Source organism: Astatotilapia calliptera, chromosome 2 (assembly GCF_900246225.1).
Source record: "Astatotilapia calliptera chromosome 2, fAstCal1.2, whole genome shotgun sequence".
Classification (NCBI taxonomy): domain Eukaryota; kingdom Metazoa; phylum Chordata; class Actinopteri; order Cichliformes; family Cichlidae; genus Astatotilapia; species Astatotilapia calliptera.
Window position 1 is genome coordinate 30198901 of NC_039303.1, and position 14098 is coordinate 30212998.

At 38.7% G+C, this 14098-nt stretch overlaps 1 protein-coding gene across 2 annotated transcripts in view; it reads right to left on the minus strand.

Annotated features, from left to right (window-relative positions):
* Nucleotides 1–4268: 4268 nt before the first annotated feature.
* Nucleotides 4269–14098, minus strand: part of diaph1 (diaphanous related formin 1) — a 101437-nt gene continuing 91607 nt past the window's right edge. For both annotated transcript variants that reach the window (XM_026194479.1, XM_026194488.1), the window contains 2 exons: nt 13662–13751; nt 4269–5695 (listed from right to left, as the gene is read on the minus strand). In XM_026194479.1, coding sequence (XP_026050264.1) covers nt 5508–5695; nt 13662–13751 — 278 coding nt within the window. In that variant the 3' untranslated portion in view covers nt 4269–5507. The remainder of the gene's footprint in view (nt 5696–13661; nt 13752–14098) is intronic.

The window sequence follows — 14098 nt, forward strand, 5'->3', positions numbered from 1 at the left end:
CTAATTCTTCTCTTCATAATAGTTACGGTAGCATTTTTCAACATACCAAATCAAACCTCTGCAATTTTATATACATCTTCAAGCTTTGTTACTACTGAATCCATTTTTTCTTGGTTAACAATCATATCCTCAGTTGCATCCAATTAATTTAATGCATTGCTAATTAACCTCTGATGTAGACTATCAAGAAAATCTTTTGTCTAGTCTGGCCCTCATTATTCTTTAAATTTATTTTTTCCTTACTGGCACTTCATTTGTAAGCTCAACACAGATAGGACAATGCTTATAAGATGACAATATATCCAAAAATATCAACTTCAAAATCTACCACATAAGGGAGAAATGAGGATGACATAATTACATAATCAATAACACTGCTATCACTGATGAACGGAAGTTGAGGCCTTCTGGTTACATTATCAGAGTCAGTTAATGAGACGACAGGATGGCAGTGTCAGCTCTGGTTTGTTAAACTGCAGAGACTTTCATTCACAGAGCGCAGGAGAGTTGAATTCTCCAGGTATTTCAACGTGAAATGAATTCCAAAAACAGAACTCATTATATTCTCAAAGTCTCTGTGACACAGCATGCAGCAGATGCTCCAATTAAAATGAAAAGCAAGCTAATTTTGTTCAGATGATGAATGTTTTTTTTTTTCCACATCTGGTAGCATTAAAATAAAGATCTACACAATATTAGTACAGTGGTCCCAGGTATTTAACATAAGGCCTCAGAGTTTTGAACTAAACTCCTCCAGTCTCCATATTGAGGTATACTACAGACTAAGGCTCCATTCAACTTTTTACTAGAAAATTTATGGACTAATAAAGTTCATCATCTTTTTTGGAAGGTTGACTTGTACACAAAGAAAGCAATTAAAAAAGAACTGACTTTTCAGATGGATTTAAACGCAAAGACTATAGTATAAGATTTATGCCTTTTTCTTTGTTTTAAATAAAACGCAGATGCTGAGGATTCAACCTGAACAGGCTGTAACCGACGAGGATATCCTGTCAGTGAAATATGAAGGAGAAATGGACGGAAAGAACAGGGAATCAATCAGTGGTGTTACAGGACAAACAGGAAACTACTTCAGCTGTTTTAGCAGGCCTACATCTGAATAGCTTGTATGATACAGATGAATTTTTAAGGCATTCCCCCACACCAGGCCACTCATAGGGGAGGTCATACACGAGGTCATAATTTATAGTTTACCTCCGTGAGTCAGTATTGATGTCCAACAGAAAATGAGATGGAGATACAAGCTGGTGTTCTTCCTCCCAAGGATTTAGAGTCGCCATCTTAGAGGGAAACTCAACTGATGTCGTACATGAAAGTCTGCTTAGAGGTCTTCACATGTCCTTGTCTTGAGGCCATGGAACATCTGACACGACACAGAGTATACCTATCAATGCCAAAACAGTTCTCCCCCATTTGGGCTCCTGTTTATAGACAAACCCCTGTGTAAGTGTGGTATGGAGGAGGCTATGTTTGGAGTAACAGAAATAGTTGGAGATCATGTTTATTCTGTGATTATATTTAATTTAATAAATCCACAGTTTTTCATCAACAACAACAACAACAGAGGAAAGCCAGCAGCTATCGTTTACTGGAGTGGGAGGGGCTAATAGCTATACGGATGCGAGTTGAAGCGGTGGTTGTCCTGTCAGGTGCCCAACTGAAATAGGGTGCACCTTGGTGAAGAGTTGTGTTTTCAGTAACGTTATCCCCACCCCACCCCACACCTTTCTCAACTACTTATTAGTTAATACTGAGATATCCAAATAGACGAAGAATAAAAAGAGAATGTAATGTGCTCTTTTATAGTTACTGTCCCAGGTAAAATTAGCAAACATGAGAGACGTATGGTCTAATACTGTAATGCTTCAGAATAGTATGTTTAATGTGTGCTTTCAAACAGAACCTCATCTATTTGTACCCCTAGAAATCTGGTTTCACTGACCCGTTCAATATCAACCCCATTAATTTATCGTAGTTAATGATAATTTATTTTTATCAAGCCAGATCTTCCATTTAATTATTTTGTAAATGCTGCAAATCATCAGCTGAGCAGAAAATATTTATATGATCAGCAAAAAGTGCCATTTTTAGCACTTGGGAGACATTACACATGTTATTGATGTATAAATTTAGAACCCAACACTGACCCCAGGGTATGATGTCCATACACGAGGAGCAACAATCTAATTTCACAACCTGTCAAACTGTCCATTTTAAACATTGACAAAGATTTCCATCTATCACAGTATCAAGCTTTTCCTCAGTCTTCTCAGGAGAAGTTATTTTTCTTGCCACATGTGGTCCAAAAGTTATAAAAAACTGATTAAAGCTGATAGCCATGCCACCCATATTATATTCATCATGATTATTGTTAATGAATCACTCAGTTGTTTTGTTCAGTATTGCCCAGGTTACCCTGTTTTGGTCATTTCTTTACAGTTTTGATCACATTGACTTGCACTGTATATGGCCTGCAAAAATCTACCAGTTTATAAAAAAAAAATTTTAAAAGGGGGGGGGGGGGGGGCAAATAAACAACTTTAACCAACTTTGAGAGTTTAAAGGCACTTTATTTCTTCCATCGTCACTTGGCCAACCCTTAAAAGTCTTTGTGGAAAAAGTGGAAAAACTGTATAAAGTCTGATAAATGATAAATAGGTCTAAATGATTCAATTTAAGCTGCATTGTGGTGGAATAAAACCTTAACATGTGAATGAACAGAAAAAATAAATACTCTGCACCACGTGGGTCAAAACAAATAAAAACAGGGTGCAAAAAGGGACCCCCCCCCCTCCAAAAAAAAAAAAAAAACCAAAATCAAAAAAACAAAACATGACATCAACTGTCCTCTGCATCTTTAAGACACGCACATAGAGATCTTGCCGTGTACTGGCAATTTTAGCAGAATACTGTTGGAAAGTTTTTGTGGAAACCCTGAAGCCATGGAAAATCCTGAGACTTGTCTGTAAAAATAACTAACTCCACTGTTTATTCATTCTTTTGCTGCTTTTTGGCAATAAAATTGCAGTATCAAAGTGCAGTGCCTGTCTGATGCTTTACTGCCCAATGTGTTTACATCAGGAGAGGGGAGGAGCGGAGGAGAAAGTAGCATCGGCCAAAGTGCACCGAAGAGAGTTTATTTTGGCAATCATACAGGAATAGAACCAAGCTGGAAATTACACGAACGACATAATGAAAAAAAACAACAAAAAAAACAAAAAAAACAAAAGGACACACGCACCGATAAATTACTTAAGACATTTTTAATAATAGTTCAGTGTAACAAACGACAACTGGGTGCATTGTTATATAGCCATACAGAAATCTCTGGGGAAAAAATTACATTAAAATAATCGTTTAAAATTTACATAGAAAACAATATCTTAAAAAAAAAAAAAAAAAAGAAAAGAAGAAAAAAAAGAAAAAGGACTTGTTGAGAAAAGGAAAAAACTCAAATTTGCAAAAATATTCCAGTGACATCATTTACCTCCTCTAGTTTTCCCTTGCTCCTCACTTCAAAAACATTTGTTTTTCAGGGTGCATTACACACAATCAATCTACAGGTGTGCACTTGAAGTCATAGGCAAAATATTGCAGACATTAAAACAGCAACAGTGTCAACCATTTAAATACAGCTACGACATATTTGTGCTTGAGATGAGGCGCAACAAAATATTTGTTATTCTCAGTGTTATTTGATAAAAAAATGATGCACCATCACTGGAAGCGCTCCAGTGCGTCATCTTATTTCCTTTTGTGTTTAATTATCATTTTGTCCAAAGACGGCACATTCTTATAGGAAGATTGAATAACGATACTGGTGATGTCATGAAGTTTTGGAGCTAAAAGGATTTTTCTCAGTCATCACTGCCATGAAGCACTGACCTTGAACCAGCAGGTTTATTCAAGAGTGTGCGAGGTGTGCCAGCGGTTTGTACATCCTGAGACTGACTAGGTATCACGTCTGGGGAGCGCGCTACAATAATGTGCTTGCATAGTAATAAATATTGCATGGAGCAGCTTGCATCATCTCACCAGATTCCTGTCAAATAGTACACCACAACATCATGGCAACATGTATGCTGATGGCTGAAAACAAATAGAAACGCAGCTAGACATTCAAAAACTACTGCTGCAGTTCAGTGGGCGGGAAACAAGCGTGCACGCATGCACGCACACGTATATCTCAGCAGTTTTTGGGCAGTTTTCCAGTATGCTTTATCTTCAGCAGAAAGACCAAAACGCTGTTCATGAAACCTAACATTTATGACAGCATGGTCGGTACCATACAGTAATTACAGATGGCAGTACATACAAACGTACAAGCACAAACACACATGTAGGAAACTGACTAAATATAGGCAGCTACTTCACACAGACTTTTTCATATACAAACACAGAGGCATGTGAACTGCTCAGGCTGGGTGTGCATGGAAACACCCTCTGAAAAAGCAATATTTGTTTTGGTTGGACTCTGTGGAAGAACATTTTTGCTGTCGACTATCTTGCCTTAGATTTTGTGTGAATAATCATGTTCATGTTTCATATAAATGATATGGGCACATATGGTAACAGACAAGTTTATATAATTAATCCCTCCCTTTAAGCACACGGACACCTGTGCGCTATGCCCTTTCTCGCTAAAGAACATGCTGAAATATAAACCCAGGTGATAACTGCTGTTGATGAGGTGTCAGGCAGGACCAGTGCAAACTGTGACCGTATTAAACACAGAAGTGAAATGATAAGACTGGATTTCTATCAGTTGGCACTTTGAATAATACAGTAAAATGATTACAAGCAGTAACATACGGAATAACAAATAATTACAAAGAAAATTGTTTCATCTCTTTAAAAACAGAAAACATCAACAAAAAACAAACAGCAAAGTGGTCTTGGCTGGAACATCCTGACAAGATGATGCAGGATGTGCCAAAATCCACACATTCTCAGTCTAAATCTGGGAATAACCAAAAAAAGAAGGGGAAGAAAGATAAAAGAAACAAAGTGGATCCTCCTGAGTAAGTCTTTGGAATGGCTAAAGATGTCCTTTGAGTGACAGGTGAACCGAGTGATGTAGAAATAAAGAGAAACAGAAAAAAAAACAAAAAAAAACAAAAAAAACAACATGAACACCTTATGTGCATGTGATGGAAAAAGCAATTCAATCTTTATGACAGTGTCAGAGTTCTCAAGGCTGGTGAAGACCATGCAGAGGTTGAAACTGAGGTGAGAGCCCCGCCCTTAAGTTCTGCATCTCTCTGTCGTCTCAAAAAACAATGTTATTTTAAAAGACTGTCCTTTTAAGACATTTATGGAAAAGAAAGCAGGCCTTTATTCAGTAAACTAATAGCAGATGATTATTGCCCCCTGGAATGCCTAAGAAAGATAAATCTGACTTTAGATAGACTGGCTGTATAGGTTAAAAAAAAAAAAAATCAAAACTAAACAAAGAAAAAAAGAAAAACAAACTTCTACCTGGGTACCTAATTAGACCGAGAAGTCGCAGACTCAAGCAAGTCCTCTAATGACTCTGCTTCTTCTAGTTTTGGCTCCACTTTATCATCTGACTTTAACTTTTTTGCAGAAGGTTTACCCAATGAAGGCTTATCTTCCTGCATCAGCTCTTTGGCCAGAATGTTGGTCACCACATTTCCAGCTCGTCGGTGGTTGGCTGACAAGAACAAAGAAACAAAGACAACGCAACAAAGTCAGACATCATTTTTAATCATACCAAACCCATAAGAAACATCAGCGCATGCCATGAGGTGACATATCAAATAAATACTATGATGAAATCTGCAACCATTCTGCAATTCAAATATAATGGTTTAATTAGTTAACAAACCAGCCACTAAGATGCAAACGCATTCACAAGTATGTACCTATAATAAAACACACACACACACACACACACACACACACACACGGACGAGTATTGGGGCTGTGCATGTATGTGGATTAGCGTCATATTTGGAGCAACTCACTTCTAATGTCAGATTACGCACAACGTGGTCTTAAGCAGTGAAAAAACTGGAGAAAGTGTAGAAATGCATGGAGGAAGGAAAAGCGGGATGATAAAATGCAGAAATGGAGAATGTGTGTGTAAAATGAGGAGGGGAGAGTAAAAAGGGGTAAGACACCATGAAAAGCGGGATGATTCATACTGTGGGAAGATTAAAGAGACAGGGATGAATGAAAATGAGACAGAAGAAGGAACTGAGTCAGATGAGGAAAAGCTGCAAGGGGAGGACTTGAAGTGACACAAATAGGAAGTTATGTATATATTATTTATATACATGAGGAATACTGGAAGCAGAGAGAAGAGATTAGATACACATGGACAGACAGAGAAACAGAACAAGCGTGACAGATCGTGCCCTGAGGATGCTTTCGTTTTTATTCTTCTACCTGCTTACCGTCTTTTCCTTTCCTCCCACACAGGCACCAGCAGCAGCCTGGCTTTCTCTCATTCCCTCAATCTATCCTTTAGCACTCCTCACTCTCATGTGTGGGAGGACAGCTGTGCAGCAGCAGCCATTTTGAATTATATAGGTCAGTGGGAGATTGTGTTTGCTGTTATTTTATGCTTGATGTTTATTCAGAAACTCCAATCCTCAAAAAACATCAGTAAATCCACACGTGAATGTCGAGGAGAAAAAAAAATGCAGATTAATCCAGCACACCAACAGACACACACATGCAAATTAATCATGGTAGCACATACAACATATCGAGACTTGTTGTATGGTTCTCACAGGAGTAGAACAAAAAGCACCACAAAAAACACACACAAAGTTACCAAGCAGGTCTCCAGAACTAGTTGTGACAAAGACACAATTGAGTCTGGGGAGAAAGAGGAGAAGGAGTATTTGTAGATTTAGGCTTGTCTTCTTTGTGAGTCTCAGCTGGTCTGAGCAGCACACAGACAGCTAGTATATCAAATTATCACCTTACACCCTTTCCTATGAGAGATTACTCCCCTGTCATAAACACCGGTACATGGGTGCACTTTATCTTCTCCTCAGTGTACTTTCATACTTCCTCCGTCTCTATTTTTGTCCCTCACTTATAAACTTACTAATTAGAAATTATGCAAATGATCCAGAAACTGTGTCTGTGTGTGTGTGTGTGTGTGTGTGTGTGTGTGTGTGTGTGTGTGTGTGTGTGTGTGAGAGAGAGTATGTGTCCTGTGCTGAGCTTGTCCTAAAAATTCCAGCCTACAGAGAAAAGCCTCTTCAAAGGCTGTCAGACCTAGCTCCTTGCCTCTCTCATCCTCCTCCACTTCCCTCTTGAGAGAGAAAACAGAAGAGGAGGTGAGAAGAGGTGATACAAGTCAGGATGAGAAGGTTGTTACATTGGAAGCAGGATGAGAAAATATGAATGTAGACAGAAACCTACTGATTGAAGTATGGAGAAGAAACTCTGAAGGTAACTACATTTAAACATAGTTAACATGTGTGAACTAATATGTGTAAGAAGTGAATACATGAACAGACTGAAGTTTTAAAAAGAACATCAAAGTATTTTTTAAATATAACATAAACACAAGTAATAAAGGCTGGCAATCTACATGATATATTGAAATGTTTTCAATTATAACCCACACCTAATGAGTTTAGTGGGTATCCCTTTCTTCCCACTGAACACTGCTTAGAAGAACTTCTGATGCCACTCTGGTTTTACCCACAGCCAAAAGAAAATCAACACAATTATATAGATTTTTTTTTCTCAACCAGATTTCCATGATGGATGTTTTTCTTTATGAAATGGTCCAATATGGCATAACATGCAAATATTTCTGCCACATAAAGTAATAAAGATGTATAAAGCAAAAACAACAGATACATCTCGACACAGATTTGCATATTTAGGCAAAGTGAAAAGATCTTACTGTTTAAAGCTTTCAGATCCAAACTACACAAAGATATATTCAATTCTCCCTGACCAATCACATTCAACAAATGAAAAGCAAACAACTGATTTCATGTGTAAAGATTAATATTGTGAAAACAGCTGTTAGATATCTCATAGATCACTGGAAGGAGCTGTTTCAAGCCTGAGAGAAAACACGCAGCATTTTTTTGATCCTGAAACGTATCAAAGAGCCTTCATACTTTTCAGAAATGCAACAGTTCTTCACCAAACGCCATTATAAACAAACAGGAAGTTTTCAGCATGTGTGTTGCATAAACATACTAGATCTGATATTGACTAAATGATCCATGTAACTGTTATGAGGGCTGGTTGTTACAACAGGAAATGAGATATCAGGACTTACACAAAGACTGTTTTGGGGTTTATTTACTGATGAGTGTGAGATTGAATTTGTGTGTTTGCACACAGGAGGTTGGTCAGTGGCACAAAAAGTATAGTGAAAGATCATCTGTAACAAATTACACCGCAGGAGTCTTTATAATGACTACCTGATTAACATAAGAATGCTTTGTTGTACAGTGCATACTGCTGCCTTTATGAGGAGAAAATAGAGAAACAGGAAGGAAAGTGATGAGAGGATTTGCAGACGGGCAAGTGTAGGACAGATGGAGAGGAGACTGTAACAAGAACTAGCTTAGCTCTTTTGTTAAGGTAAAAATCTCACCCTTATCTTTCATCACAGATTTAACTGCCCCACTATAATGAGTATGAAATCCATATGGCGGTATTACAAGGGAGCAGCCATCTTCACACCCTTTGTTGACTCTACAGAATCTTTAGAAAAACCACAGTCACAACACAACATGGTGCCACATATAGGATGATGGTGTGTTTGCAGATGCAGACTGGACCTCCATCAGTTTCTCCAACTTAGCAGGGACTTGTATCGCCCTCCTCAGGTTGCACTGTGTAACACAGCGCTGCTCTGCAATAAAGTACTGTGGGAAAAGTGACGTCATCTGACACCACTAGTGTCTGTGGGTTAAGTATTGATGCATAAGCTTGAATTTTAGGTCACTGTCAACTGGTGCATACTGGTGTCGTCGACCTTTATTGCCTCAGTGGGTATTAAGCAAGCATGTGACCTCACCAGTTTTCTAGTTATGGCTTGACATTGATATTGATGAGCACCCTCCCATTGTTCTAAATTGTCTCACTAGTATGAATGCGTGTGTGTTTGTGAACATCTGTGAAGGGGTATTTTTCTGTTTTAGTAGGAGTGGACGGTCTGCAGAGCTGGCGTGTGCCTCTATTGTTGCTAAGTCCTTTATGTCTGTCGCTCTGTTGTGATTGGTGCTTTGTCAGCTAGTTGCTACTATGATTGGTTGCTCTAGCAGGGGTCATGACCCAGCAGATGGGTTTCTTGTGTGTTCATAGACACGTCATTCCTCTACTTAAATGGCTCTGAACACAACGAAATTAGCCTGATGTATCCAAGCTGTCTATGTTTCTGCAAAGTAACAGACAGACGCAAAGCTAACAATCTAAAGCTCAAACCAAAACACTGATAGTGCTGGATGCAAGTCTGTCTGTCTTCTGGAATGAAATTTGCCAGTTTGAGTGCATGTATGGGTATGCAAACATCCATGTGTGCCTTTGTTGGCATGCGAGCATCTGGGGTGGGTGTGTGTGTGTGTGTGTGTGTGTGTTTAAGAAGGGGGTAGACAGACGGAGGGCAGACAGCTGAGGATCCCCCATACAGTCTGCTCATTCGACGCAGCCAACACTCCCACATGGACAAAGTGAGCTGAGGTGCAGGTCAAAGGTGAGGAGTTTTATAGCTTCCACAGCCTCGTGGCTACCCATTCAGTCACGCTGTGAAAAAATGAGCGTGACAACACACTCAATACGTCCCCTTAGTAATCTTTTAAAACTGAGTTCGTGACGTCTACAGTTGCAGCAGCTGTAAGGGTAGGAAACAAAGAGGAGAGAAGGGAGGAAGGTCTCCACAATAGCAATCAATCAACAGCTCCACAGACAAAAACAGTAAACAAAAATAACATTTGAGGCTGTTGTATTTCAACTAAATATTTTTATACAAGTATAACTCTTTGTTCTCTCTCTGTGTGTGTGTGTGTGTGTGTGTGTGTGTGTGTGTGTGTGTGTGTGTGTGTGTGTGTGTGTGTGTGTAAGAAGGCTATAAAAGCTTAGTGTTGTTACACAGGTTATATATCATTTTACAATAGGATATCACTTGTATATATGAATTGCAAAGAGTGTGTGGTGTTGTTGCCACATTTTCAACTATGATCTATAAACAACACCTCTGGTGTAACGAGACAGTCTTAAATGTACTTTTCACAAAACCCAAACATTTTTCTCTATTATCTGCCAATAAATGCAAAACAGATAAATACCTTCAGTAAGCTGGCTGTAGGGTTTCTACACTGCTATGTTGAAATTCTTTCTGTACCCGCAACAGTAATGACTGAAACTGAACCAATAATGTTGGACTGGGAGCAGTTACTTTTATTCAAGAGGAAAGATGGAAGTCTAGACATTAGTATAGATAAGTAAATATCATTAGACTACAGTGGCTTGTGTTATGACTCTAAACAAGCCTGAATGACTTACAGCCCCATTACATATTTTATTTTGTTTAATGAAGAGCAATCAATGCACCATCTTAAGTCTATCTGCAGATGAGGGCTACATTTGTCAAGAAGAATATAATGCATATATAAAACAATATAAACAAACAGTAAAAACTTCAGTATTAGTAGCATATTTAGACTGAAAGTGAGTAGACACATACATGTATACTGTCTTATTTATTGTGGTTTTGATTATCACTTTTCAGTGTTAAGCTAATCAAGTTTGCTCTGCCTCAGTTCCCGTTTCTCATTCAACAAAATTATGAAATCAGGGTGTGTTGCAGCAGGAACTCCTTTTTAGGGTTTTAATGTTAGGTTATAAAATATAGTCACAATGAAACCCAAGAGAAAATACTTTTAAGGGCATTAATGATTGGACCCATTTCATAACATCCGATCTGTAATAACACTATTTGTGCTTTAACTGCGAGGAAAAGAAAATACTTGGAGGCAAAACCTGCAACCAAGTGCCCCACCTACTGGTATTTGTTAATAAATGTCAAAACAAGAAAGGATGGGGGATTTGAGAAACTCAATGATGCCACTTTTATGAGTCTTTACAGTTTAGATGCATCTACCTCACATTATCTCCCTGTGATAAGATTATGAATAACCTTTTCACAGAACTGCGTTTCCTTAGTGATGTGTTACTACATAACAGAGACAGAAAAAAATGTACTTGTACTCTGACTTGTATTTATGTTTTTTCAATTTACCCTGTGTGCAACATTTTTTAAACACATATGATATTATACATAACATCTGTGAAGGGGTTATACATACATACAATATTTTTTCCCTGCTCTGTAAGGCTGCCTGTGGCTTCACTGGTGCCAGATGTGTTGAGCCAGAGTCAGGATGTGCCTCCTACTTCAGCTTTACTAAATTAAGACTTATGACTCAACTGGCTAGTCAAACATGTGTGCAAACACATACACATACACTTCCTGCTGTGTAGGTGAAAGACTCAAGGCTCTTCCTGGCATTAAGAAGCAAAGTGGGCATAGTGGAAAGGAGAAACCTTTGAATACCAGTCAGGAAAAACTCCTAACAAGGATAAGAATGCCACCAAAAAACAAAAAACAAAAAAACAGCACTGCTTCACACCCTCCACATTCTCCATGGAAAAGCCTGAACTTTGGCAGAACAAAAACAGAAATGACACCATGGGGTAAGAGAGGAGACAGGGGGGAGGGACTAAGCAGAGATGTGATACATCGAGCCACTTATATTTTCCGACAATCTCCTACCACAGAAGTATGTGCAGGGAGGAAAGCTCTTTCCCTCCCTTTCTTTCACATACACATGTTCAGGTATTTCCTGTTGGGAGTGTGAGGTGGCCCAACAGCATTATGGATGACTGAGTCCTCAAGTGGGCCCCATTCTTTCTTCCCTGCTCCTGCTTCTCCCTTCATTTTAATTTTCACTGCTATCTCAGCCAGTTTAGTGGTGATGAGCCTGAGCTATTTGTTACTTTATTTGTTTTTCTGCTTTTTTCCCCCTTTTAGTCTGAAAATTACATCTGAGAGGTAACTGAAATGTGGAAAAGAGAGAGAGTAACAACAGATTAAAAAAAAAAAAAAGGGACAAATACCTATAACTGTATTTATTTGAAAAAGCTATTCTCATTGTAAGTAAGACTTGAGATATTCCTTTAAAGTCAGGGAGGCTGGATCTGCCTGACTTCAGATCTTTTTTCCCTGGCAGTCCAATTTAGCACTCTGGTGACATGGAACAGTCACAAAACAGTCACAAAATGTAGGATTTCTACAAGGAACAGCTCAGCCCCAAGGATGTTTATCCGTTCTACTTTTCACAAACAAAATGTCTGGAGGAAATTAAAGAATGTTTTGGTTTAACATACACTGAAGGTCCACCAGTTTTTATAGATGGAAGTGGGGTCCAAAAAGAACCCAAAAGTTTTCAAAGATTATCAATTCTGAGTCCAAAATAAAGAATTGAAAGAGTTGTATAAAAAAAACAAAAAACAACAGATTAGTAGGAAGAGAAAAGAGCAGGGACTACCTTCTGGGTCTTAGTGCAATTCAGGACCAGTGCTTCACATCTGGCTTCTATTGTGAAAGGGATCGGGTTGCACAAACTCTTCCACAACTCTGCTTATGTGCGAAAACTGAACCCACACAAGAGTGCGTGTGAACACACACACACACACACACACACACACACACACACACACACACACGGTCTCTCTAGAGTTTTCTCTTTCTTAGCTAATGGGCAGCGGGACACTTTCCCACTCACAACCAGGAATCATGTTACAAAGTTACTATACTAACAATTCCTGCTGCCTCACTTTCATTTGCATGATCTTACTAGGCCATACAAGCCACAGAATGGCAAACAAAATAGGAAAGTGGGAGAAAGTACTTCAATGTCTAATAAGTCAATGAAATTGAGAGCACCAAGGCTATAATAATGTAAACTTTTACATTTTCTCTTTTAGTGTAAAATTGTAAAACTATTGGTATTTTGTAACGACTATGTGGGTCCAACTCTGCTCATAAATCCTTTGGTGTAAATGGAGTTTAATCTCAAAATGACAAAGAGCAAAACATATCTTGACTTGAAGTTGCTAAAGGCACCTGTGTCCTCATACTTTTGCCGACAATAACTTACCACAACTTTTGTATTGCCCACTCACGTCAACAAACTTTCTGCCTACGGGCTGGTTTCATCCCCCTCCTACAGTCATTATTTATCATATTTTCCTACTCCACCACCACACCCTCAGCAGTTGTTTCTCCCTAAAGTATCCTACTGTCCACACCCACCCTTGGCACTCTCCCTCTTCTTTTATTGTTGTGCCAGCCTCTGATTGCACTGGCTTTGCCCCTATAACCATGGTGAAAGAATATTACCACAACTCAGCCTGTGAGCAGAGCAACAGATGGAACAAAGGCAAAGGAACATAAACAAATCTGTTGTTGTGTTGAGAGAAGATTGGAGACAGAATGGAAAGTGAGATAGAATAAATGAGTCTTATATATCTGTGGAAGTAAACTGAAATCTGTAAAGCAAGTAACGCATGAAACGTGGAAACATATGCATATTTTGTGAAGATTTACTGTTTTGCTTGTGTGTGAGTACCTGCTTGACGTGGTCCTCTCTTTCTCCTGAAAGCAGCACCGGACTGCAGCGCCTCCAACAGGCCATCCATGATACCAGTTTCATCATCCTCTGTAAACACCATCAAAAAACATAATCAGTAATAAATCAAGAAACGATAGATCAGTATTAATACGTAATGAAGCACTTTAACTTCTATGCATGACACACACATACAACTCCAATATAACAGCTATTTTGTTAAATTAGCTACATTAACCCAGATAAGCAGTGACCTACTTCAGCTACTTCCACAGCTAGGGGCTACACTATGCATTTTCAGGGAGACTGCTTCAGATATACACAAGCCCACACTTATTGGAAAAACAGCCGCTGAAACCAAATCCACATAAACAGAATGAATGCATAATTGTGGCTTCCAGTTAAACTGGTACAAATTAACCTTTTATCTGTATAAG